At 46.8% G+C, this 26,416-nt stretch overlaps 1 protein-coding gene across 1 annotated transcript in view; it reads left to right on the top strand.

Annotated features, from left to right (window-relative positions):
• Positions 1 to 6,874: 6,874 nt before the first annotated feature.
• Positions 6,875 to 26,416, top strand: part of LOC308288215 (uncharacterized protein) — a 68,999-nt gene continuing 49,457 nt past the window's right edge. The window contains exon 1 of the mRNA XM_080729589.1: positions 6,875 to 7,639. Coding sequence (XP_080585715.1) covers positions 7,354 to 7,639 — 286 coding nt within the window. The 5' untranslated portion in view covers positions 6,875 to 7,353. The remainder of the gene's footprint in view (positions 7,640 to 26,416) is intronic.

Genomic DNA, 26,416 nt, shown 5'->3' with positions numbered 1-26,416 from the left:
ACACACATATAAAACAGGTCTTAACTCAAGCCTGGTGGGTTTAGGAAACACACATATAAAACAGGTCTTAACTCAAGCCTGGTGGGTTTAGGAAACACATATAAAACAGGTCTTAACTCAAGCCTGGTGGGTTTAGGAAACACACATATAAAACAGGTCTTAACTCAAGCCTGGTGGGTTTAGGAAACACATATAAAACAGGTCTTAACTCAAGCCTGGTGGGTTTAGGAAACACACATATAAAACAGGTCTTAACTCAAGCCTGGTGGGTTTAGGAAACAGCTTACAGTACATCAGGTTGACCTCTGACCTCTCTCTGAAGTGTGAACAATCAGAACCATGTGACCTCATAACTCCTCCTCCAAGAGGAATGCCTTTGATGATGTGCACGCACGCACACACACACACACACACACACACACACACACACACACACACACACACACACACACACACACACACACACACACACACACACACACACACACACACACACACACACACACACACGCACACACACACACACATATGTTTCTTATAAAGGCCCATGAGAACTACACATGTGGTGCACACTCTAAAATGTCATGTGCTGTGCACTGTGCAGCACCCAGCACATGTAGGTTATGTTGCATGCATGCACATATAAGTACATTTGAGTACATATAAGTACATATAAGTACATGCACATATAAGTACATTTGACCAGGAACTTATACATTTTCAAGTTACATAGAAAAAGTAACTTGAGTAACTCGAGTAACTTTTTTTCAGTGTTAAATTGAGAATGTACATTTGGTGTACATGAAACAAAATATAATATCCTACAAAAAAAGTCACATGCCAGCAGAAATATGCCTCTCAACTGAGTTTTATGTTTTATTTCAAAAAGGTTGACATTTTCTTTAGTAAACATCTGTGTTCCTAAAATGAAGTTAAAAATAATAAGAACAGTATGATCTGGATATTTGATCGTCAATCTTCAAAAAACTTAAATGTAAGATTATAACTTTGCTTGTAACTTCGTGTCGCTTGGTGCCACATTGCACGCTTGTACATCTGCTATTTTTGAAAAACACTTTTGAAAAACATCCTGAAAGTGTAGCGTCAGTAATTATGAATTTTCTTTACACAAATCTTCTCTCCTGGTGCAGAACATTTTCAGATGGGGGTCCGTGCAGCCCATAGGGTGAGTATAACCAAATGAAAAAAAGGTCATTTTAAAGTCCTTTTTACTGATAACACGTGGCAGTAGTTTGGAGGAGTTTCATGACACATCAGTCACATCATGTTCAAAACAGAAAACTAAAATTAAAAACACAAGTTTAATATTTGTGTCTCTGAAACTCCAAACCTACGACTCATCACTTTGTGCAGCTGTCTGTTCTGTTCTCACAGCCAGCTTAGGGTGTGTTTGTTTGTGTACATACATGTGCGTGCGTGCGTGCGTGCGTGCGTGCGTGCGTGCGTGCGTGCGTGCGTGCATGCGTGCGCGCGCATGCGTGTGTGCGTGCGTGCGCGTGCATGCGTGTGTGCGTGCGTGCGCGTGCATGCGTGTGTGCTTGTGTGTGCGTGTGCCCCACCCCCCATCGGGGGTGTGGTTCTTAACACTGTTCCAACACTATTATCACAATAATAGAAAAATAATAATACATGTGTCCATAACTACAGCGTCACATGAAAAGCATCCAAAGCAGATCAGATCTACATGATGCAAACGTTTAGAGATTGTAGGAGAACTTGAATGCAGCATCTTATTTTGAAAGACTCATGTTCTGTAGGAGAACTTGAATGCAGTATCTTATTTTGAAAGACTCATGTTCTGTAGGAGAACTTGAATGCAGTATCTTATTTTGGAAGACTCATGTTCTGTAGGTCAGGAAAACTTGAATGCGGCATCTTATTTTGAAAGACTTTCATTCCCTGTATAAATCCATGCCGTTACGCCACATCTCCAGTATTCACATTATGTTAAGTTCAGAGGAGACCTCTGTGGTAGAATTCAGATCAATCAATAATCATGAGAGAATGAGGAGACAAGACAATTATATTAGGTGGTGGTGGTGGTCAGGTTTATGTAACATGATATCATGGACAGAAGTACAATTAAAAGAGTAGTTCACCCCCAAAATGACTTTTTTTCTTTTGATTACTCACACCGTGGAGACTTGAGTTCAATAATATTTGTTTGTATTTGTTGCATTCCTAAGACAAATAAATGTATTATAGTTAATTTACTCCATTGATTCCGGATGGGGACCCAAATGCATGTGGGCCCCCAGCCGGAATGAATGGGGGTACATTTATTATAATCAAAGTATTGTTTTAGGAATGCAACAAATACAAAAGAATATTATTGAACTCAAGTCTCCATGGTGTGAGTAATCAAAAGAAAACAAGTCATTTTGGGGGTGAACTACTCTTTTAACACTCTGGGCAGTAGTAGTTCTGGCAAGAAGAATGGTCAGACACTAGAGTTATACTGTGTGGCTTCAAGGCCTCTGGAACGAGCTGTACCATAAGATAGGCTTTACCAAAACAATACTCAGTCCTAGGTAGACATTTAGGGCCCTATTATGATCCAGGTCTTATGCCTTGTGCCTTAACTTCTTTGCCTTTTTTTACTATTTTGTTTTTGTTTTTTAAATATTTCAAATAGCTGATCTGCAAGTTCACAACGTGCAGATGTAGATCAACACATGAATGTGTTGATGACATGCACGCATGCGCGCACGCGCGCACGCACGCACGCACGCACGCACGCACACACTGTGTCTCAAAACATAACAGATGATTTGAAACATTGTTTTCTCTCTCAACAGTAAACAAACCAACATAAAGTTTAAGTGTATAGAGGGTATCTGCACATTTCTAAAGTGACAATTTAAGGACTTTTTAATACCTCTAAAATAACAAATTAAACATTGGCCAAATTGTCATACATGTAGAGGCAGAAATTGTGAAAATAGAAGATCTACATGCTGACAACGGCGTTGAAAATGTCAACCTTTTTGAAATAAAAATAACACTCAGTTGAGAGGCATATTTTTGCTGGCATGTGACTTGTTTTGTAGGATATTATATTTTGTTTCATGTGCACCAAATGTATGTTCTCAATGTTCTCAATTTAACGCAAAAAAAATAAAAAAATAAGTAACTCAAGTTACTTTTTCTATGTAACTCGAAAGTTACATTTCTCCAGGGGTATAACTTTAACTTGATCAAGTTACTGCATGCCAGGGTGAGTTACTTGTAACTGTACAAGTTACGCTTTCAAAGTAACTTACCCAACACTGTGCAATGTACGTGCATGCGTACGTGCATGCGTACGCGTGCACGCGTACGTGCACGCGTACGTGCACGCGTACGTGCACATATTTCCCGGCTTCAAGTGGATGTGAAATCTATTCTGAACTGTCTGCAGGTCAGTGTGACATCCCTCCCTGATGACATCATCATCCTCATCATCAGATGACACTGACTCCTATAGGGAGGAGGGTGTACGTGCGTGCGTACGTGCACGGGCGTACGTGCGTTTGTAGGGATGATCGGGGGTCGCGGGGTCATGGGGTCAGCCAGGGGTCAGGGGTCAGAGGTTATTCACATGGTGATGACCAGTAATTTTTTCCCAAAACCTTTCAGGTTCATAGCCGATCTACAAGCTCAAAATGCGTCTTGAGCTTGTAGATCTGCTCATTTTGAATTGGAATCCTGAAAAGAAAAATTTGTATTTAACGTCAAATGCATTTATTATGTTCTTATGTTAACTTTATGAACTTAAATACAAATACCGTACCTTAGACATTAGAAAAAGACTAGTCATTAAGCTACTAATATAGACTGAAGTAATTAAAGCAGGTTATGTTCTCTAGTATGAAATTGTAACAGCTGAAATCTATCAGTATTCCAATATCAACCTGAGGGCCGCATTAAGTGAAGGTGGGGGCCGCATGTGGCCCCCGGGCCGCCAGTTGCCCATGTATGCCTTAAATCAATCCTATTTCCTATTTCCTTGCTTGTATGTTAGTCCCTCCCATTGAGGAAATAGAGAAGAGGAGACGTCCCATTGGCCATTTCTGATGACAACATCACAGGTGATAGGCCAACTCCCTGTGGGCGGGACTAACATACAAGGAAATAGGAAACAAGTGAAGGAAATAGGAATTATTTAAGGACTTGAGACGCGGTATGTGTTTTTGTTGGCTGGATTCATGAAGCTTTCCCGGAACAGAAAGATCCCATGATTGGCCGCTAGTTGCGCTGTTTCCCCCCGTGAGGTACCAAAAAGATTTGTTCTCCATTGGACTCCATTCATTTTCCCCTTTGATGTTCTAACCTTAATAAACGTTGTCATAAATACTTTATGGTTCCTGTCGCTAGTGAAAAACTGCCTTTCAATCACCATGTTATGCGTTTTGTGCAAATATGGTCCCATTTATGTTAAAATTGATGATAAAGTTGCGAGGGGCGTGGCCAACTAAACTGATACCAGCCGGCTGTGTTCTTCTTCGTGTGCTTTATTTCGGGAGGCTCAACACCACATTCTCCCATGTATCGCTGCGGTTCCACGTGACCGTTGGCAGCCAATAGCATTCCTTATGATTCCTGGGGTACCATTCAAACAATGATGGCGACACCCATACAAGGGACAAAAAAGCGTCATTTTCGCCGCATAGAAACCAATGGCTTCCCTTCGTCCATATTTTTGCCAGACCCAGGGGGTCGGCCTACATAAGGCTTTGTCGGTCTGTCGGTCTGTCGGTCGGTCGGTCGGTCCCTCTTTTCCTCAGTGTCCCTCTTTTCCTCAGTGTGCCTGTGTTTGCCTCTGACTGCTCATCTGCCCCTCCCTTCCCTTGCTCGGCTGATTGCCTTGAGTGCCGTCACCTGTACGGGACCAGCTGAGTTGAGTTGGCTGACGAGCTGCTGAGACTATAAATTCCTGTGTGTTCATGTGTTAGTTCAGTGCTGCAAAACATTTGCCCCACAGCCATACTAGTGAAAACAGCCCATCTACAAGCTCACAAACATTTCCAGCTGCTCAGCCTATAAAATCCTGTGTGTTCATGTGTTAGTTCAGTGCCATACTAGTCAAAACAGCCGATCTACAAGCTCACTACGCTTTGTTGCTGAGACTATAAAATCCTGTGTGTTCATGTGTTAGTTCAGTGCCATACTAGTGAAAACAGCCGATCTACAAGCTCACTACGCTTTGTTGCTGAGACTATAAAATCCTGTGTGTTCATGTGTTAGTTCAGTGCCATACTAGTTTTCATTGCGGGTCTGGCACAACAAGGTGACCTGGTCTAGTTTTTACAGTCTATGATCCAGATCCAAAAGAGAGATTAGGCGTTTGCTGGGGACCCAAACTATAGTGAAAATAGCAGATCTAAAAGCTCGCAAAGCGTTGCGAACACCACTCGGGAGGTGTGAATGTCACTCTCTGTGGGGGGTATTTATATGCAAATATCCTGGCCAATGGCATTGTAATACTAAACAATAGGATTTAATGGTGATGTTAATGTCAAAAAAGAACAGGAAAACTAATTATAACATTTAAAAAAAAATGATTTAAAAAATGTTGCCAAAAAGCAACGCTGGGCCTTGCAGGGTTAATTATTATTATTTTATTTTACTTATTTTATTATTTCTTATTTAGGAATTTTCTCAGATTGTTTTTAAATGTATACAAGATTGTTTTTTACATAATAAAAATATCTAGGCCTATATATATATTTTTTGTTTTCTTATACTTTTTTTATACAATATTGACTATTTAAATAGCAGATCTACAAGCTCATAGGGTGTCACACTGTGAAAAAGGGTTAGAAAAACCCAAAGGGCTTCACGCACGCGCCCACACACGCACGCACGCACACACACACGCACGCACGCACGCACGCACACACACACACAGAGCAGCAGGTGTATTCGGGGACACACATCACATCTGCCAGTCAGACTCGGACGTCATCGGCTGGCCCCGCCTCTTCCAGAACCCATCCAACGCGCGCGCGCGCGCGCACACACACACACACACACACACACACACACACACACACACACACACACACACACACACACACACACACACACACACACATAGGGGTGTCGCACCAAATTCTGGGCCCTGGGTACAAGGATTCACTGTGGGGGAATGCATTTATTACGCACTATTTTGTGCTTTAACTATTTGAAAAATAGCAGATCTACAAGCTCACAGTGCCACGCTGCGAGCTTGTAGATCTGCAAATTTTTTTTAAATCTTGAAAATGTGTGCAATTAAGTCTTTGAATAATTTTTACCAGATTCTGTCTCACAAAATGTCTCACATTTTGCTCACATTTTTTTCTTGTCAAGGACCCCCATAATGACATGTAGCCTATTTGGCCACGGACCCCAATCTCAAAATATTTAGTTCCGGGGACCCCCCCCCCCCCCCCCCCCCCCAGAAGCAAAATTTGAGTTACAAATGTTTGCTTAAAAAATACATATATTCAAAGATTTACACACTTTTCAAAAATAGCAGATCTGCAAGCTCGCATGAGTGCAGCTTAAGTGCTATTTTTCAATAGCTAAAGTATAAAATAATTAAGGCGCCCCTGCGGCCCTCGCACCTTGGGCCCCTAGTAACTCAGTCCCACTTTCCTCCCCCCTTGTGACGCCCCTGGCCTGCACACACACACACACACACACACACAGACACACACACACACACACACACACACACAGACACACACACACACACACACACACACGCGCACACACACACACACACACACACACACACGCACGCACGCGCGCGCGCGCACACACACACACACACACACACACACACACACACACACACACACAGAGAGACGTGTTGCATCGGGGAGCGACGCTTACAACACTCTGGTCTACTTTTCCAACTCAAACAGACTTTATCTTTCTAAACAGAGGATTATTATTTCCACCAGCGACTCAAAAACAGCCGTTGGAACTTTTTTACCCGTTTTTTTTGCCGTTATCTTTTCCCTGGTTTGATAACAACGTCATTATGTTCATTTTATAATAAATGTATTTCTTTCGGAGCAGAGCGGAGCAGAAGCTGACTCTGACCTGCAAACCAACCCAGAAGAGCAGCGGAAAAACCTTCTTTAAAACCGCTTTTAACACACCTTTTCTAATCGGATTTATTGCCCTTCCAGAACCAACTTTAAACTTTTTAAAAACCGCTTTTTCCTCACTTTTCTAATCGGAATATCCTTCCGTCTCAAAGCCGTTACACCAGGATTTATCCTCTTCAACAATCACCTGTAGATATATATTTTATATAAATCCATATTTTCGTGAGGACATCATAAATATTTCTCCACAATGAGCTCCGTGGCGGTTGGTACCGTGGGACCGACTAACGGCTGTTTCCTGACCGCCTTGCAGCCCTCCAACTCGGCCTGCACCGCCTACATGGTGCCGTCGGACCTGCAGATCATCGCCGCGGACCACCACCACCACCACCACCACCACCAGGGGGTCCCCGGACCCCCCGCGACCACCGGCTGCGCCCGGGCCCGGAGGGTCCAGGAGCAGGTCCGCATGAGGCTGGCCGAGAAGAAGAGCTCCTCCCTGCCCCGACTCAACGGCTCCGTGTGCGGATCCACAGGTAGGGAAGAGCCGCTGTCTGTTAGTCTGGAGGTGAAAACAGCAGATCTGATCGGCTGCTTTCACTACTTCTTAAATATTTGTTTTCTAATTGTATGGGATTTATTCGATTATTTTATTGCGATCGTCAGGTCGCAGTTACTATGAAAACCTCCACTGTCTGTCTGTCACATGTCATGTCACGTCACATCACGTCACACTTTTGCCCTACTCATATCTCCGCCACCGTTGCACCGATCCATGCCAAACTTTGCACCCACACTCCTTGGCTGCCAAACCACAACCTCACAAACCTCATTTCTCACATGGCCCTCTTCTAGTGCCACCATGAGGCCAATTCTTGCAAAACACATTTTTGGACACTGCTCCTACAGATTTTGGCCCTAAAATCACACAAAGCGGTGCACAGTATCTCTAAAGCAGGGGTCTCAAACTGGCGGCCCGGGGGCCATTTGCGGCCCGGCCCGCGAGACGATATTTTGTGGCCCCCACCTTAATATGAAAGTTCAATGTTAGTGCGGCCCGCAAGTTTTATATGAACCTCAAAACAGTTAATAATACAGTACAGTTAACAGTACAGTACTTGTTCCATACATTAAACACAACTTGTTTACACCAGGGTCCTTGTTCATCTTATTTGGTGTTAAAAAATAAAAAAGACATTTGAGAAGACTGATGGGGAGATAGATATGGATCAGTCCCATTTCCCATATTCCCTCCTGATTGGCTACCATTGCCTTCTAAAGTTTGTGTATGCGACCTGATGGTCGCTTATCTCCTGATTAGGGAGTCTTACTGGTATATTAATAAAATGACAAGCTCACAACGCGTCGCATCGAGCCGCGTTGTGAGCTTGTAGATCGGCTGTTTTCACTACTTCTTAAATATTTGTTTTCAAATTTTATGGGATTGAACGGTTGTTCAAGTGCAGCTAAACTTGGCATGTTAGTAAACGTGCCACAATTAACAAAAAATGAATTGCACCTGTGCAGCTGACCTGCGGAACCTGGGAATATACCATTCTGTCAAGATGGAGAGAATATAATTGTAATACCTTGTTAAAGTGACCATTTTGTTACATTTTGCATTTGTATTTATTTTACTGTAATTTAACAACATAATAACCAGCACAGATAGACAAAGAGACATTCATGGATTTATATTTAAAAGTGACTTTTATTCTCATGATGGTTCCGTTTGTACTCCTCTTGGCAGTTAAACTCCATATATCCATTATGTCACTTTTTTTGTAGCAGATCTACAAGCTCACAAGGTGTCTTGATGAGATGCCCTGGGAACTTGTAGATCGGCTATTTTAAAAATTATAATATCCTACTACAAATGAAGGATCCATTTTGGACATGCAGGGTGTCTGTCTGTCTGTCCAGTGTCATATGATTCTATACAGAGTCCTGTATCGTTCGTGTCCAATCAGTCAGTGTGGTGGTCAAAGTGTGGTCCAGGGACCCCCTGTGGGTCCTCATTGTCCTGCTGCTCCTTCAGAGCTGGTCAAACTGTGGGGTGGGGACCCCCAGTGCGGTCACACATGGTAAAAGTAAAAAGGTTTGATTGATTGATTGATTGATTGATTGATTGATTGAAGAGTTTGCATAGGAAAAGGTACAGTTTCATGACGGTACAATTCACTGGTACAAGGTCAACTAAAAGGAGAACCTAGAAAAGCACTTGGCTTAACAGGAAACCATTGAAGTATCTCACATAACATTGAATGACAGACGGATAGAACACAGTACTATGCAGTAGATATAGTAAAAAAAAGTAAATAAAAAATTAGAATAAACAGTGCAAAAAATTAAAAAGTAGGTAAATACAAAGAAGGGTCAGGGGAGGCTGGGCTAGGTTTTTTATTGCCAGTTGCGAATGGCTGCCGCCTGTAAGTGGTTTTTCAGGGCGATTTTAAAGGATGCTAGGGAACCACACTCCTTTAAGGCCTTCGGTAGGGCGTTCCACATTTTGGTTGTATAGCAGAAGAAGGAGTTTGACCCTTTGTTTGAGTTGACTTTGGGTTGAACGTGATCTGTGGCGCTGCCTCTGGTGTTGTAATTGTGGACGTCCTTAAATAGCTCCCATAAGTCACATCTGCCCATGAAAGATTGTGGTTCATCTTGTGTCTAAAAAGAAATATTTAGCCACTTCTACGCATGCCTCCACCCACTAATCAAAATCACTAAGATCGCTAAAATGATACGAAAACATTTTAACACCCATATTTTATTTTCTCGATTTACAATATTATGAACCCTTGTTGTAAACAAAACAAAGTTGTCCTTTTTAACACTTTAACACACCGAAATAGAATGGCTTGTTGGTAGATTAGCTGTGAAATTTCTATTATTATATTATGATCTGAACTGCGTTCATTTTACAAGACCTTCAGCGCTATATCACGTGGTCTTCATCCCCCATTACCATCACGCAATCCCCGTTGTATTCTCACCACAGTCCTCAGCGAAATTCCTCCCTCTGCATTGGCTTAGAGTGGCGGTTTTGGCCGAGGCATCTTCTCACCATGTGTTTCGCGTGCGCGATCCGTTCACGTAAATGTGGGCTCAAATAATCCAAGTATGACTCTTCAGTCGATGTGAGCATTTTCGCTAGCTTAGCCCTTAGCACTCCAGCTATACTAAGGCTAACGTCTACACCATGAATGGATGGGAGCAGGGAAGCTATTGCAGGGAAAGGACCTGATGTCACTTCTGCTTCTTGTCAGAGGAGCCATGCGCTATCGATGGACGAGCGGTGACTAGGGAAGGTTAGACGATCACCGATTTTCGGATGAAAATCATTTATTTCGTTTTTAATGACCCAGTACGGTAAATTACGGTCTGGCTGAGACTCCTTGCTCAGGTGTCCGGTATAAAACGGTTTTAATATTAAGTGGCTCCCCGTGGCTTGGAAAGTGTTAAAAGCAGTTTTTCGCCCTAAACACCACTTTGTTTTCTGGCGCAGCGGGGCCTTGAGGACTCTAGGCTGCAGTGCAGAGCGGGTCGGGGGTTCCAATCCCGTTCCTGACAACCTCTGCTGCGTGGCGTGTTTCCTAAACCCACCAGGATTGAGTTAAGACCCGCCTCGCGGAAACACCCTCTCAATAATCTTAAAGGAGTAGTTCACCCCCAAAATGACTTTTTTTTCTATTGATTACTCATGCCATGCAGACTAGAGTTCAAAATATATTTTTTTGTCACATTCGTAAGACAAAAATGTGATAATAAATTTACCCCCATTCGTTCCAGATCCGGAATCAATGTGGGTAAATTAACTCGAATCAAATTTTTGTCTTAGGAATGTGACAAAAAACAAAAAATATTATTGAACTCTAGTCTCCATGGCATGAGTAATCAATAGAAAAAAAGTCATTTTGGGGTTGAACTACTCCTTTAAGTATGAAAGTGCATATGAACGTTAGACATATTGCTCTTAGTGCAAAGCAATACTGTACCTACTACCTACCGATCCATTACAATAATACACACAGCATAATACGCCCAAAGCCATATCCAAACTATAACAATTTAACTGATAATCAGTAAGAGTTTTTATTTTGAGCACTGTAGTGACAAATTAATGCAGGCTTTTCTCAGTAGCCTACAAGTTTATCCACCCTCCATGTGTCCGGCAAGGATTTCAGCCACTCCTAGAAGTTCTGGCGTTTCCGCGAGGCGGGTCTTAACTCAATCCTGGTTGGTCCATCCCCTGTCAGTCTACTGTCCACTGTATCTAAATACATTTACTCAAGTACTGTACTTGAGTACAGCTTTGAGGTCATTTTACCTTCCTCTGTGTGTGTGTGTGTGTGTGTGTGTGTGTGTGTGTGTGTGTGTGTGTGTGTGTGTGTGTGTGTGTGTGTGTGTGTGTGTGTGTGTGTGTGTGTGTGTGTGTGTGTGTGTGTGTGTGTGTGTGTGTGTGTGAGGCAGGGAGGGGAGGGGCTGCTACTGCTGCTTCTTTGCATGTTGATGTTGGTCTGCTTTGTTTATGGCTGTTGTTGTTACTTTGTTTAGACACACATGCACGCACGCACGCTCGCACGCACGCACGCACACACACACACAGGAGCTGGTCAGATGACTCATTGTGAGGGTTTGTAAGAATCAACAGTGAGATTGAGATCACATTTAGACGGACCTCATTATTTGGATTGGTTGCCCTGTACTTTACTGTACTGTCCTGTACTGACTGCTCAGATTTATAAGGACTCCTCACACCCTCTTCAGCCCTCATTTGAGCTGCTACCATCCGGCAGGAGGCTTAGAGAACCTCTAGCAGAGAAGAGGGCTTATAAGACATCATTTGTGCCAAGATACTGCAGTGGAGATTTGAAATAAGAAAATGTTTGAATAGTTCCAACCCCCACAGACCTTGATCACTGTTGCACTGTTGCTATGTTGTTGTCATGGGATGCATTTTATACAGTTTTAATGCATTGTGTGTTTTATGTATGTTTTAGAGATGTGCCGATTGATCGGTGAGTGATCGCGATCAGCCGATAATGCCTCTATCGGCTTTGATCGGTATCGGCTTTGCCGATCTACAAGCTAGATCAGCTATTTTCTTAATATTTCTCTGTGGGACTGAATGTAACCTCAGCTTCAACTCCTACAAGTTGAATTGGATACTAAAGGACCTCAGCCTGCAATCTCCTAATGTTAAAGGCCCATTCCCACTTGGCCAGATAACCGATAAAAAAATCTCTTTCTCCAGATATGTTTCCATCCAAAGTGGATGGTAGATACAGATAAAAAAATATCTACCACAGATATTTGCCACAGATACTTTTATCTGTGGCAAATATTCTTTTATCTGTATCTACCATCCACTTTGAATGGAAAAAATATCTGGAGAAAGAGATTTCTTTATCTGTTATCTGGCCCAGTGGGAATGGGCCTTTAGACTTAATATACAATGTCAATGTTTTGTAAGAAGAATCATTAAATGTATAAATGCTGCTACAGTAACACAATAAATAGAGAAGAATTTATGGATTTAACGCGGTGATCGGGAATATCGGTATCGGCAGATACTGATTCCAGTTGATCAGTGATCGGCATCGGCCCCCAAAGAAATCTCAATTGGAGAATCTCTATTACGTTTTATTGTTGTATACTGACTGCCTGGCTCTGTGCCAAAGATACAATTACATTTTATTCAAAATGTAATGGACAATAAAGTTTTCTTATCATCTCAGTATGGATATGATGTTGATGTTCTGAAACTAGATAGGCTGATATTCATGGCTGCGACGTCATCACGTCTGTATCACTGAGGAATGGAGGAATTTGGTAAAAGAAAAAACATGTTGTGATGTTTGATTGATTCCATATGACCCAACCCTAGCACATGGGATTAGAGTTGTTGGTTGGTGTGTGTGTGTGTGTGTGTGCGTGCGCGTGGGTACGTGCGCGTGGGTGCGTGCGTGTCTGTGCGCGTGTGTGTGTGTGTGTGTGTGTGTGTGTGTGTGTGTGTGTGTGTGTGTGTGTGTGTGTGTGTGTGTGTGTGTGTGTGTGTGTGTGTGTGTGTGTGTGTGTGTGTGTGTGTGTGTGTGTGTGTGTGTGCGCGCGTGCGTGTCTGTGCGTGTGTGTGTGTGTGTGTGTGTGTGCGCGCGCGCGCGCGTGTGTATCTCATAACTCAAACATGATGGTCCACATGTGTCTCTGTGCTCTCAGCCAGAGCAAGGTGATCATTGAACCCTCACAGAGGAAACATGAACCCATAAGGGTGCATTTTGACACCACACAGTTTACTGCTTACTAAAGGAGTAGTTCACCCCCAAAATGACTTCCCCCCCCCCCCCCCCCCCCTCTGCATTGATTACTATTCAATTAATTGAAATTAGGGGTGTAAGGATATAGTAACTGCATCGAAATATCGTTTTTAACTTAAAAAATCGAAGTATATCGAAATGAAAACAGCTAAAATCGAATTTGTGCATTGTATTTAGCATTTTTAAGAAGAAAAATGTAAAGGAGGGGTTTCATTACTTTTCCTTTCCATATAACTATACTGGTCTATGGATAAATGTATGTAATCTCTGGGTTCATGTCAAGGTGCAGGTTTGTCAATATACAATGTCCATGTATCTGGCAGATAATCACTGTGTTTACTTATTTATATCCTGCACTATCCACACCTTTCATCGATTTTAAATCATTAAATCGAATCGTATCGCATCGCCATGAATGAACCAATATCGTCCATGTATCGTATCGTCAACCATGTATCGTGATACATGGTTTGTATCACGAATTGCTATTAAAATGTATCGTTATACCTCTAATTGAAATGTGACTATAATAAATGTACATTAACTGTAATCACATTTTTGTGTTAAGAATGTGACAAATACATGTGTTTTCCTTGGGAATTGACTGTAGAATGATGTGTGGGCAACATCATCCACTAAGCGTGTAGAGAACAGCTGACTTACACGCTTTGTGCTGTATGTCAGCTTGTGTTGGACCGCTGTGAGCTGTGAGCTGTGAGCTTGTAGATCTGCTATTTTTTGGGGTGAAGAGACTTGCATGAAAAATAAAGATCAGTTTAACTCCGGTCCGTTTTTACCAAGTATTGTGGTTTAAAGGGGGCCTGTCACCTAAAGGGCTACTGTCACTTTAAGAATCATCTTAAAAAAATATATATATATATATTTTTTTTATGATGTCATTGTGGGGATGCGCAATTATAAGCCAATCAAATGAATTGTCTGTATAGCCTGACTGTATGACTACTTACTGTACTGGTCAGCTGTTGTTGGGGGGCGAGGGGCAGATTACACTGTGACAATTAACGCGATTAAAAAAATTAACGCATTTTAATGGCACTTAGTTTTTGCACCACAGAACCTTCAGTTTCGGGCATACCGATCATAGCGATGCACCAACCAAGAAGAGACAACAAACGCAAAGGGAGAAGTAGCCGATCAGAGCGCTTTGCTTGGCCCAGTGGATGCGAAATTTAGATTAAAAAAAACTCACTTGTTGATTCAATCGTACAACAAAATGTGTTTTACTTTAAAAAAAAGACTTCTCAGGTCAAATATTGCGATATGCGATTAAACATGCGCTTAATTTTGATTAATTAATTACAAAGCCTCTGATTAATTAGATTATTTTTTTTATCGATTCCCAGCCCTAGTTTTTACCCATCATGCAGCAGTTATCATCCACTGTGTGCTTGTGTGTGTGTGTGTGTGTGTGTGTGTGTGTGTGTGTGTGTGTGCGTGTGCGTGCGTGTGTGTGTCTGTGTGTGTGTGTGTGTGCGTGTGCTTGTGCGTGTGCGTGCGTGCGTGCGTGTGTCTGTGCGTGTGCGTGTGTGTCTGTGCGTGTGTGCGTGTGTGCGTGCGTGCGTGCGTGCGTGCGTGCGTGCGTGCGTGTGTGTGTGTGCGTTGCTCCGGTCAGATGTGTGAGTTGAAGGTCACTGACTGGTGATCACATGACTTGCGGGGAACATTCCTGGCCAATCAGCTGTGGACAGGCTCTTATCATTGAGCACCCTCTCTGGTCTATTTTAGACCCACTGTGGGTGTCAGGGTGACATCACTATGACATCACTCTAACATCACCCACTGTGTGCTCCATAGAGCAGGGGTCTTCAACAGGGGGTCCGGGACCCCTAGGGGGTCCTCAGAGTTACTACAGGGGGTCCTCCAAATCTTCCAGTCCTTTTTATATTAACAAAAATAGCCGATCTACAAGCTCACAACGCCTCGCGCTGCCCTCAAAATGGACAACACCAAAGGCCAAGTGGCCACGCCCCTAAAATGATGAAATTCCAGGCCTGACGATTGATTGATTGATTGATTGATTGATTGATTGATTGATTGATTGAAGACTTTATTGTCAGTTTGCATAGGGAAAGGTTCAGTTTCATGACGGTACAGTTCACTGGTACAAGGTCAACTAAAAGGAGATCCTAGAAAAGACTAAGCTTATTTCCATAGGAAACCATTGAAGTATCTCATATAACATTGAATGATAGACGGATAGAACACAGTACTATGCAGTAGATATAGTAAAAAATTTTAATAAAATAAACGGTGCAAAAAATATATACTATAGGTAAATACAAAGAGGGGTCAGGGGAGGCTGGGATAGGTTTTGTATTGCCAGTTGCGAACGGCTGCCGCCTGTAAGTCATTTCTATAAGTGGTTTTTGAGCGGTGGTAAACCGCTCCTATACGTGGCTGTGCGTGTGTCCGTAGCCTTTTTCCTCAGTGTTTTGCCATAGCAAAATGTGTGTGCGTAGCATAGCCTGTACATCCTAGACTCAAATCCTAGTCTGAAGACGTTATGCAAGCACGACCACCGCTCACTTCACATTGGGTGTGATTTTTTCTATAAGTGTCCCGTACATGTCCATATATGGTCATTCCAGTCCAGAATGAACAGGTTTTATCTGTCCCGTGCGTCCAGGATTGAGGATTGGTCGAGCTTCACATCACAATTTGGCCCTCCAGATAAAATCATTCATTCATTCAGAATTCATAAAAATATAGAACTGAAGCACACAGAAAGTATAGATCTAGAACACAGAAGAATGTATAGATCTAGAACACAGAATGTATAGATCTAGAACACATAATGTATAGATCTAGAACACATAATGTATAGATCTAGAACACATAAAGTATAGATCTAGAACACATAATGTATAGATCTAGAACACATAAAGTATAGATCTAGAACACAGAATGTATAGATCTAGAACACAGAATGTATAGATCTAGAACACAGAATGTATAGATCTAGAACACAGAAGAATGTATAGATCTAGAACACAGAATGTATAGATCTAGAACACATAATGTATAGATCTAGAACACATAATGTATAGATCTAGAACACATAAAGTATAGATCTAGAACACATAATGTATAGATCTAGAACACATAAAGTATAGATCTAGAACACAGAATGTATAGATCTAGAACACAGAATGTATAGATCTAGAACACAGAATGTATAGATCTAGAACACAGAAGAATGTATAGATCTAGAACACAGATGTCATAGCTCTAGAACACATAGAATAAACATTCACCGCTTCACTTCGAACCGAGGTTTGATTTTTATTCATTAAGTAATGTAAATACCACGGGGGTACTTTAGAGTAAAGTACTCTACTATGCCACAGGCCTTCTGTCCACTGGATGAGTGGAGGCACCACAGGCAGCCACGCTGTGAGCTTGTAGATCTGCTATTTTCACCGGGTAGGGACAGACCGTTTGGGAAGCTCTGGGTCTGGAGGAGGCTGTTGGAAGGCAGAGCAGGGACGTGCTGGCCATTGCTCAAAGCGGGACAACTCCCCAACGGCCAGAAAAAAATAAAATGTCGTCCTTTTGGGGGATGTGCGGCCAACAAAGTAAATCGTCACTGTCGGGCAGAAACCTTGTATCTCCAAGTTTCAAATGTATAAATTTTTTCGCAAAGCAAAGCCCTGCTTCATCATACAAGGCCGTTGCACAAAAGTAGTGAAAACAGCAGATCTACAAGCACACAACGCCTCGCGGTGCGAGGCGTTGTGTGCTTGTAGATCGGCTGTTTTCACTAGTTTAAATCATTGTTAAAAATGATAAATATAAAACAAACGTTTTGGACATACAAGGTTTCTACCCGACAACGACAAAATATAACTCATGTAATTGGCCCACTGGCTTGTCACTTTGTCACAAACCTTTGAGTTGCAGCAGCGCTATAGAGAGAGATCTCTCTCTATAGCGCTGCAATGAGGGCCTCTACAACTCTTTTTCCCGGGCTGAATCAGGGGCCCAGCACGTCCCTGATGCAGAGGAATGTGAAGATCTCTCACTGAAACACTGAGACATAAATCACTGACTGGCTGCTGGTTTAGCAAATGAGAAGAGAGAGAGAGAGAGAGAGAGAGAGAGAGAGAGAGAGAGAGAGAGAGAGAGAGAGAGAGAGAGAGAGAGAGAGAGAGAGAGAGAGAGAGAGAGAGAGAGAGAGAGAGAGAGAGAGAGAGAGAGAGAGAGAGAGAGAGAGAGAGAGAGAGAGAGAGAGAGAGATGAGAGGAGAGAGAGAGAGAGAGAGAGAGAGAGAGCGAGAGCTCGCAGTGGCGTCAGTTCAGAAAAAGCTAAGGTATGGCAACATGACTGGTGTCTTGCACGCGCGCCTTCGCGCAAGACACCAGTTGCCATACCTTAGCAAGAGGCACGGTACATTTATTTTAAGAAGTACAGTTCTATTTTTTTCCCCCGTTTCTAGGGTTTCTTGGGCTGGATATGGCAGCCTGGAACGGTTGTTCAAGTGCAGCTAAACTTGGCATGTTAGTAAACGTGGCCACAATTAACAATAATGCATTGCACCTGTGCAGCTGACCTGCGGAACCTGGGAATATAAACCATTCTGTCAAGATGAGGAGAATATAATTATAATACCTTGTTAAAGTGACCATTTTGTTACATTTTGCATTTGTAGTTATTTTACTGTAATTTAACAACATAATAACCAGCACAGATAGACAAAGAGACATTAATGGATTTATATTTAAAAGTAACTTTTATTTCCCCCCCCCCCCCCCCCCCTGGACCCAGGGTATGGCAGCTGCATACCCCTGCCATACCCAATTGACGCCCTTGAGAGAGAGAGACAGAGAGAGAGAGAGGGAGGGAGAGAGAGAGGGGGAGGGAGAGAGAGAGCCTACTGCCTACTAATTATAGTCATAAAATGTAATTAACCCATTTAGGCCTGAACACATTATGACGCAATATTTTATGCTTTAAATATAAAAAAAATAGCAGATATACAAGCTCACAGCGCGGCACCGAGTGCCGCGCTGCGAGCTTGTAGATCTGCTATTTTTGAAAAATCGTGAAAATTAGAATTTTGACCCGATTCTATAAGTGTCTTTTGAATCCTTCTAAGATTTTTGGAAAAAACCTGTTTCTATGTCAGCAATCTGGCCAGCCATCGTCAAAGAAAAGGTCCTTTTCACTTAACTGGAGCTCAGTTTAGTCTGTTCTTGAGAGACTACTATGTCAGTGGTTCTCAAACCTTTTCATGTGAAGGACCCCCAAAATGATATGTATTTGGCCACGGACCCCCATTTCAAAATATCTAGTTCCAGGGACCACCCAGAAGCAAAATTTGAGTTACAAACATTCGCTTTGAAATAGATATTCAAAGATTTGCACACATTTTCACGACTTTTTTGCAAAAATAGCAGATCTACAAGCTCACAGCGCGGCACTCGGTGCCGCGCTGTGAGCTTGTATATCTGCTATTTTTCACCGGTTAAAGCATTCAATAATTTTAGGCCTAAATGTAATTAAGGAATGGGTTTTGATCAGAAACACATTGTGTGCCTCGTATTGAACAGTTCTCTGTTCTCTCAGCGGTTCTGGGTGCCGGGGGAAAACTGGGGTGAAGCGGGGCACCCTGGGGTGAAGCGGGGCACCCTGGGGTGAAGCGGGGCACCCTGGGGTGATGGGGCACCCTGGGGTGACGGGGCACTCTGGGGTGATGGGGCACCCTGGGGTGACGGGGCACCCTGGGGTGAAGCGGGGCACCCTGGGGTGATGGGGCACCCTGGGGTGAAGCGGGGCACCCTGGGGTGAAGCGGGGCACCCTGGGGTGAAGCGGGGCACCCTGGGGTGAAGCGGGGCACCCTGGGGTGAAGCGGGGCACCCTGGGGTGAAAAGCGGGGCACCCTGGGGTGAAGCGGGGCACCCTGGGGTGACGGGGCACTCTGGGGTGATGGGGCACCCTGGGGTGAAGCGGGGCACCCTGGGGTGAAGCGGGGCACCCTGGGGTGAAGCGGGGCACCCTGGGGTGAAGCGGGGCACCCTGGGGTGAAGCGGGGCACCCTGGGTGAAAAGCGGGGCACCCTGGGGTGAAGCGGGGCACCCTGGGGTGACGGGGCACTCTGGGGTGAAGCGGGGCACCCTGGGGTGACGGGGCACCCTGGGGTGAAGCGGGGCACCCTGGGGTGAAGCGGGGCACCCTGGGGTGACGGGGCACCCTGGGGTGAAGCGGGGCACCCTGGGGTGAAGCGGGGCACCCTGGGGTGACGGGGCACTCTGGGGTGATGGGGCACCCTGGGGTGACGGGGCACCCTGGGGTGAAGCGGGGCACCCTGGGGTGAAGCGGGGCACCCTGGGGTGAAGCGGGGCACCCTGGGGTGAAGCGGGGCACCCTGGGTGACGGGGCACTCTGGGGTGATGGGGCACCCTGGGGTGACGGGGCACCCTGGGGTGAAGCGGGGCACCCTGGGGTGATGGGGGCACCCTGGGGTGAAGCGGGGCACCCTGGGGTGAAGCGGGGCACCCTGGGGTGAAGCGGGGCACCCTGGGGTGACGGGGCACCCTGGGGTGAAGCGGGGCACCCTGGGGTGAAGCGGGGCACCCTGGGGTGAAGCGGGGCACCCTGGGGTGACGGGGCACCCTGGGGTGAAGCGGGGCACCCTGGGGTGAAGCGGGGCACCCTGGGGTGACGGGGCACCCTGGGGTGAAGCGGGGCACCCTGGGGTGACGGGGCACCCTGGGGTGAAGCGGGGCACCCTGGGGTGAAGCGGGGCACCCTGGGGTGACGGGGCACCCTGGGGTGAAGCGGGGCACCCTGGGGTGACGGGGGCACCCTGGGGTGAAGCGGGGCACCCTGGGGTGACGGGGCACCCTGGGGTGAAGCGGGGCACCCTGGGGTGAAGCGGGGCACCCTGGGGTGACGGGGCACCCTGGGGTGACGGGGCACCCTGGGGTGACGGGGCACCCTGGGGTGAAGCGGGGCACCCTGGGGTGAAGCGGGGCACCCTGGGGTGATGGGGCACCCTGGGGTGAAGCGGGCACCCTGGGGTGACGGGGCACCCTGGGGTGACAGGGCACCCTGGGGTGAAGCGGGGCACCCTGGGGTGAAGCGGGGCACCCTGGGGTGACGGGGCACCCTGGGGTGAAGCGGGGCACCCTGGGGTGACGGGGCACCCTGGGGTGAAGCGGGGCACCCTGGGGTGACAGGGCACCCTGGGGTGAAGCGGGGCACCCTGGGGTGAAGCGGGGCACCCTGGGGTGACGGGGCACCCTGGGGTGAAGCGGGGCACCCTGGGGTGAAGCGGGGCACCCTGGGGTGAAGCGGGGCACCCTGGGGTGACGGGGCACCCTGGGGTGACAGGGCACCCTGGGGTGAAGCGGGGCACCCTGGGGTGACGGGGCACCCTGGGGTGACAGGGCACCCTGGGGTGAAGCGGGGCACCCTGGGGTGAAGCGGGGCACCCTGGGGTGAAGCGGGGCACCCTGGGGTGACGGGGCACCCTGGGGTGAAGCGGGGCACCCTGGGGTGAAGCGGGGCACCCTGGGGTGACGGGGCACCCTGGGATGACGGGGCACCCTGGGGTGCCGCGACGGTAGTCCAGGGGTGCTGCGAGATCATTTGATAATATTTGGAATTCATTTGGACACACACAAATATTTAGTATCATTTTAAACTTGAAAGTACAAAGTTATTTTCAGTTCAGTTCTAACCTAAATGGCTGTTATCGCAATGTTTTCCTTTAAACATAATCACTAAAATATCGTCACTGTCGGGCAGAAACCTTGTATCTCCAAGTCACGAGACCGCCACACAAAACTAGTGAAAACAGCCGATCTACTGTGTGCTTGTAGATCTGCTGTTTTCACTGTTCAGTACATATTTAGATGATAAATGAAAAACAAACGGTTTCCACCCGACAACCCGACGATATGCTATGAATATAAGGTGCTGGGAGTGAAAAGTATAATGTAGGGGTGATTAAAGTATAATGTAGGGGTGATTTAATTATAATGTAGGGGTGATTAAATTATAATGTAGGGGTGATTAAATTATAATGTAGGGGTGCCTCGTATTAAAAAGAATATATTTATGGGGTGACCTGAGACCAAAACGTTTGGGAACCCCTGCTGTAGCTGATCTTCTCTCCAAGCAACAAGGTTGAGAAAGAGTTAAACTCATAGTCTAACATTAATACTTCAACGCTTAATGAAATCAACTCATGAATAGCACCGCTCACTTCACACTGGCTGTGAATTATGTTGAGCGGTGGTAAACCGCTCCATAGAGTGGCTGTGCGTGTGTCTGTAGCCTTTTTCCTCAGCGTTTTGCCATAGCAAAATGTGTGTGTGTAGCATAGCCTGTACATCCTTGACTCAAATCCTAGTCTGAAGACGTTATGCAAGCACGACCACCGCTCACTTCACATTAGGTGTGATTTTTTATTCATTTTGTCCTTTGCCCCGGCACAACAACGTGAACACACCTCCCCTCTCACGGGGGTCGGTTTGAGGAACCCTCCACACGAGAACCAGTGAACGTAATGGATGACGTCATCATGACGCTATGACGTCATCATGACCCTATGACATCACCATGACCCGATGACGTCACACCGTTGCCAGCCGACTGCCGTTTAAAAACCAATCGTCGACCGAACACCGCTACGTTTAGCAACGTTTTCTGTCGAGCGCCGGACTGTAGTCACGTCACGTTCCACTGAGGACCCCCTGAGGACCCCCTGAGAACCGTTGTCTGCTCTGTGTCCTCGTCAAGATCACCCCCCCCCCCCCCCCACGATCAACTACCCACCCTTTACCCTCCTCTGTGGTTTTCTCCTGCCCTTCGTCTCTGTCCTGGGATTCTTCTGTAAAGACCTTCTGCTTTCCGGGACGCTCGATATTCTACAGAGCAACGTTCTTGCCCGATCCGGGTTTGATCCTACTTTGATCGGGTCAGATCGATCGATCGACCGGGCGTTGGAGGTTGATGTGACAGGATGCCCGTCTGGACAGATCACCTGCCGGGACACAGGAAGTTCGGCCACGTGGCGGTGGCGGTGGGCGAGCAGCTGTACTCGTTCGGAGGCTTCAGCTGCAGCGAGCACGCCGGCCAGGTGGGCGTGTACATCTTCAGCACGGTGTCCTTGCACTGGGTGAAGATGCCCCCGGTGACGGCCGAGAGCTTCCGGGAAGAGCGGCCCGTCGCGTTCCCCTCCGGCCGCTCGGGACACTCGGCCGTGCTGGTGGAGGAAGAGCTCGTCTACATCTGGGGCGGCCACTCCGTGCGGAAGCCCGCCCTGTGCAAAGTGCTCTTCGCCTTCAACGTGCGCACGCACCGGTGGTCCACGCCCGGGGTCTCCGGGGACGTCCCGGCGGCCCGGGGTTGCCACTCGGCCTGCGTGGTGGGCAGGGTCATGTACGTGTTCGGAGGAATGACGCTGTGGGACAAGAAGTACTACAGCGACGTGTACAAGCTGGACACCGACGCCATGGTCTGGTCGCTGGTCAGGAACAGAGGCACGCCGCCGCACGCCTCGGCGTATCACAGCGCCACCGTCATCGGGACGAGGATGTTCGTGTTCGGCGGGATCGGGAACAAGATGGCGAACTGCTCCAACTCGGTCCGGGTGTTCGACACGGAGAGCGACTCCTGGATGAGCACGGCTTCGGCGATTTCCCGTCCGGAGAGGCGCTGCGGCCACGCCGCCTTCGCCTACCGCGGGGAGCTGTACGTGTTCGGCGGGCGGCGAGGACGGCGGTACTTCAGCGATCTGTGCCGCTTCAGCCCCGAGAAGTTCTCCTGGGAGAAGGTGAAGCCCGGCGGGGGCGGAGAAGAGGAAGAGGAAGGCCCGCGGAAGATGTACCGCATGTGCTGTTGCATCGTGGGAGATCGCGTGGTCCTCTTCGGAGGGAATTCGCGGATCAACCTGATGGACGACCTGTACGTTCTCGACATGAAGCCCCGAGACGTCAGCGCCGGCCGCCGCGACGCCGACCACTGGATCAGTTTCACCTGACTGGACGACGGAAAGGAAAGGTGGAAGATGAACTGAACACTTTAAGGCTGATTAAGGCCCACGTCTGAAGACCACGCCTTTAAACAATGAATCCGTTAAGAGTTGAGCCGGAAGGCAAAGCTCTCTTCGTTCCTACTCTCACCTATGGTCATGAAGTGTGGGTCATGACCCAAAGTATAAGTGGCCGGAATGGGTTTCCTCAGAGATAGGGTGAGAAGTTCAGTCACCCGAGAGAGACTTGGAGTAGAACCGCTGCTCCTACACTTGGAAAGGAGTCAGCTTAGGTGGTTGGGGCATCTAGTATGGATGCCCCCCGAGCGCCTTCCTAGGAAGGTCCTCGATGCACGTCCCACTGGGAGGAGACCCCGTGGCAGACCTAAGACCAGATGGGGGGATTATATCTCCAAACTGGCTTGGGAACGCCTCGGTATACTCCCTGAGGGAGTGGAGGAAGTTGCTCAGGATAAGGAAATCTGGAGGTCTCAGTTGGAACTGTTACCCCCGCGACCGGATTCCGGATAAGCGGTCGAAGATGGATGGATGGATGGTTACTCAACGGTTGGACGTGGAAGGTAGAAAGAATATTGCATTTGGGGGCTGTAGGATGGTGGACCATGGTCCCGGACGGGTGCTACACCAGAATGCTACGAGCTGTTCTGAATGTGGACCAGAACATCTACATTACCAACAAGGACCTGTACAGGCAACTGCCGAGGCTCAGCAAGAAGGTAGCAGCTAGGAGGATGAAGCTGGCCGGCCACTGCCACAGACATCGGGAGCTCCCGGCCAGCAGGCTGGTCCTGTGGGAACCGACGCGCGGGCATCGATCGCGAGGACGTTCCGCGTTAACGTATGTGGACGTCTTGAAGAAGGATGCGGGAGCTGAAAGCTCTTCGGAGCTGGCCGGGTGTATGGAGAACCAGAACGACTGGAGACTCTGATGGAAGCTCGTCTGAGGACGACCGAGAGAGAGACATGGTCCAGCACTGCTGGAGGGACCGGTGGGAGGCAGCAGAGCAACGAGGACCAACCACAGATGTTCCTGGCCAGCACCTCACCTCCCCCAACAAGGAGTGGACAGTCCTCAGTGGGTTTCAGCCGTGCAGAAGTGGGGTCTCCCAGACTGTGAATGTGGGGATCCACCGCAGACTGTGTAGCGTGTGATGACCTGCTAGCTGCCCCATACACCGGCCACCGGATGGCCATCGTGGCTCGGACGATGACATAAATGGTAAATGGTGCATTTATATAGCGCGTTTATCCAAAGCGCTTTACAGAGATTGTGCATTACATTCACCCATTCACGCACACATTCATACACCGGTGGCGGAGGAAACCATGCAAGGCACCAACCTGCTCACCAGGAGCAACTAGGGGTTCAGAGTCTTGCCCAAGGACCCTTCGACATTAACTCAGGGGGAGCCCGGATTCGAACTGGGAACCCTTCGGGAACCCTTCGTGCTCTAATAACGGTTTCTCTACCCCTGAGCTATGCCCCCCCAGTGAGGTCTGCAGACACACTGACTGGACCGGCTTGCTGAAACGGAGCTGAAGGTCTTAAGGACATACGATAGAAGAAGCCGCTGGTGAGAGGGAAGACGAACAATGTTTATAACCCAAAGCGTCTCTGCTGTGCCTCATGTTGAGAACCAGAACAAGGTATACTGTATATAGGAAAATATATAGGAATTGATATTGAATTGAAATCGTTCACATGCCAAAGGATCTGAGACCTAGTGGCCGGTGGGCGGTACTGCGGGCCGAACGGAGGAACGATGTGGGTCAACGTAATTAAACGGTTAATTATTTTTTAACAGTTCGGTGGAGAAAAGCACTGGGGAGGCGGGGCTTGTAGCGCGTCGCAGGTTGAGAATACAGAGCAAGAACGTCAGGGGAAGCTTTTTGATTGGTCAGAGGGGAAGAGGAAAGGGAGAAGTTGTTACCGGGCAGATTGGAGATGATCGAGACACAATGAATGGTTGTGTTTTTTGTTTCGTTTTTTCTTCTTTCTCCAAATCATCACACAGGACGGATTGGAGCGCTTCAGGGTTGAAATGAACGCCGCGGTCAGTGAAATGAACACTGAACGCTGCTCCTTCACTTGGAAAGGAGTCAGCTTAGGTGGTTGGGGCATCTGGTACGGATGCCCCCCGAGCGCCTTCCTAGGAAGGTTCTCGATGCACGTCCCACTGGACGTACCAACGTCTGAAGGATGCTATTACACAGCTTGGTTACTGATGTACACTGCTTGTGTTCACATTTAGAAGCCTGCCGATTGAAGCCTCTGTAATGTCCATAAACTAGTTGTGAGGTCTGCAGATTGAAGCCTCTGTAATGTCCATAAACTAGTTGTGAGAGGCCTGCAGATTGAAGCCTCTGTAATGTCCATAAACGAGTTGTGAGGCCTGCAGATTGAAGCCTCTGTAATGTCCATAAACTAGTTGTGAGACCTGCAGATTGAAGCCTCTGTAATGTCCATAAACTAGTTGTGAGAGGCCTGCAGATTGAAGCCTCTGTAATGTCAATAAACTAGTTGTGAGGTATGCAGATTTAAACCTCTGTAATGTCCATAAACTAGTTGTGAGGTCTGCAGATTGAAGCCTCTGTAATGTCAATACACTAGTTGTGAGAGGTCTGCAGATTGAAGCCTCTGTTATGTCCATAAACTAGTTGTCCATAAATGTGTTGTGAGGCCTGCAGATTGAAGCCTCTGTAATGTCCATAAACTAGTTGTGAGGTCTGCAGATTGAACTCATTGAAGCCTCTATAATGTCCATAAACTAGTTGTGAGGTCTGCAGATTGAAGCCTCTGTAATGTCCATAAACTAGTTGTGAGAGGTCTGCAGATTGAAGTCTCTGTAATGTCCATAAACTAGTTGTGAGGCCTGCAGATTGAAGCCTCTGTAATGTCCATGAACTAGTTGTGAGGCCTGCAGATTGAACCCTCTGTAATGTCCATAAACTAGTTGTGTGAGGCCTGCAGATTGAA

Source organism: Nannobrachium achirus (genome assembly GCF_963921795.1).
Source record: "Nannobrachium achirus genome assembly, chromosome: 7".
In the NCBI taxonomy this organism is placed as follows: domain Eukaryota; kingdom Metazoa; phylum Chordata; class Actinopteri; order Myctophiformes; family Myctophidae; genus Nannobrachium; species Nannobrachium achirus.
The sequence above is the reverse complement of the archived record's forward strand: the minus strand, read 5'-3'. Positions and strand labels throughout refer to the sequence as shown.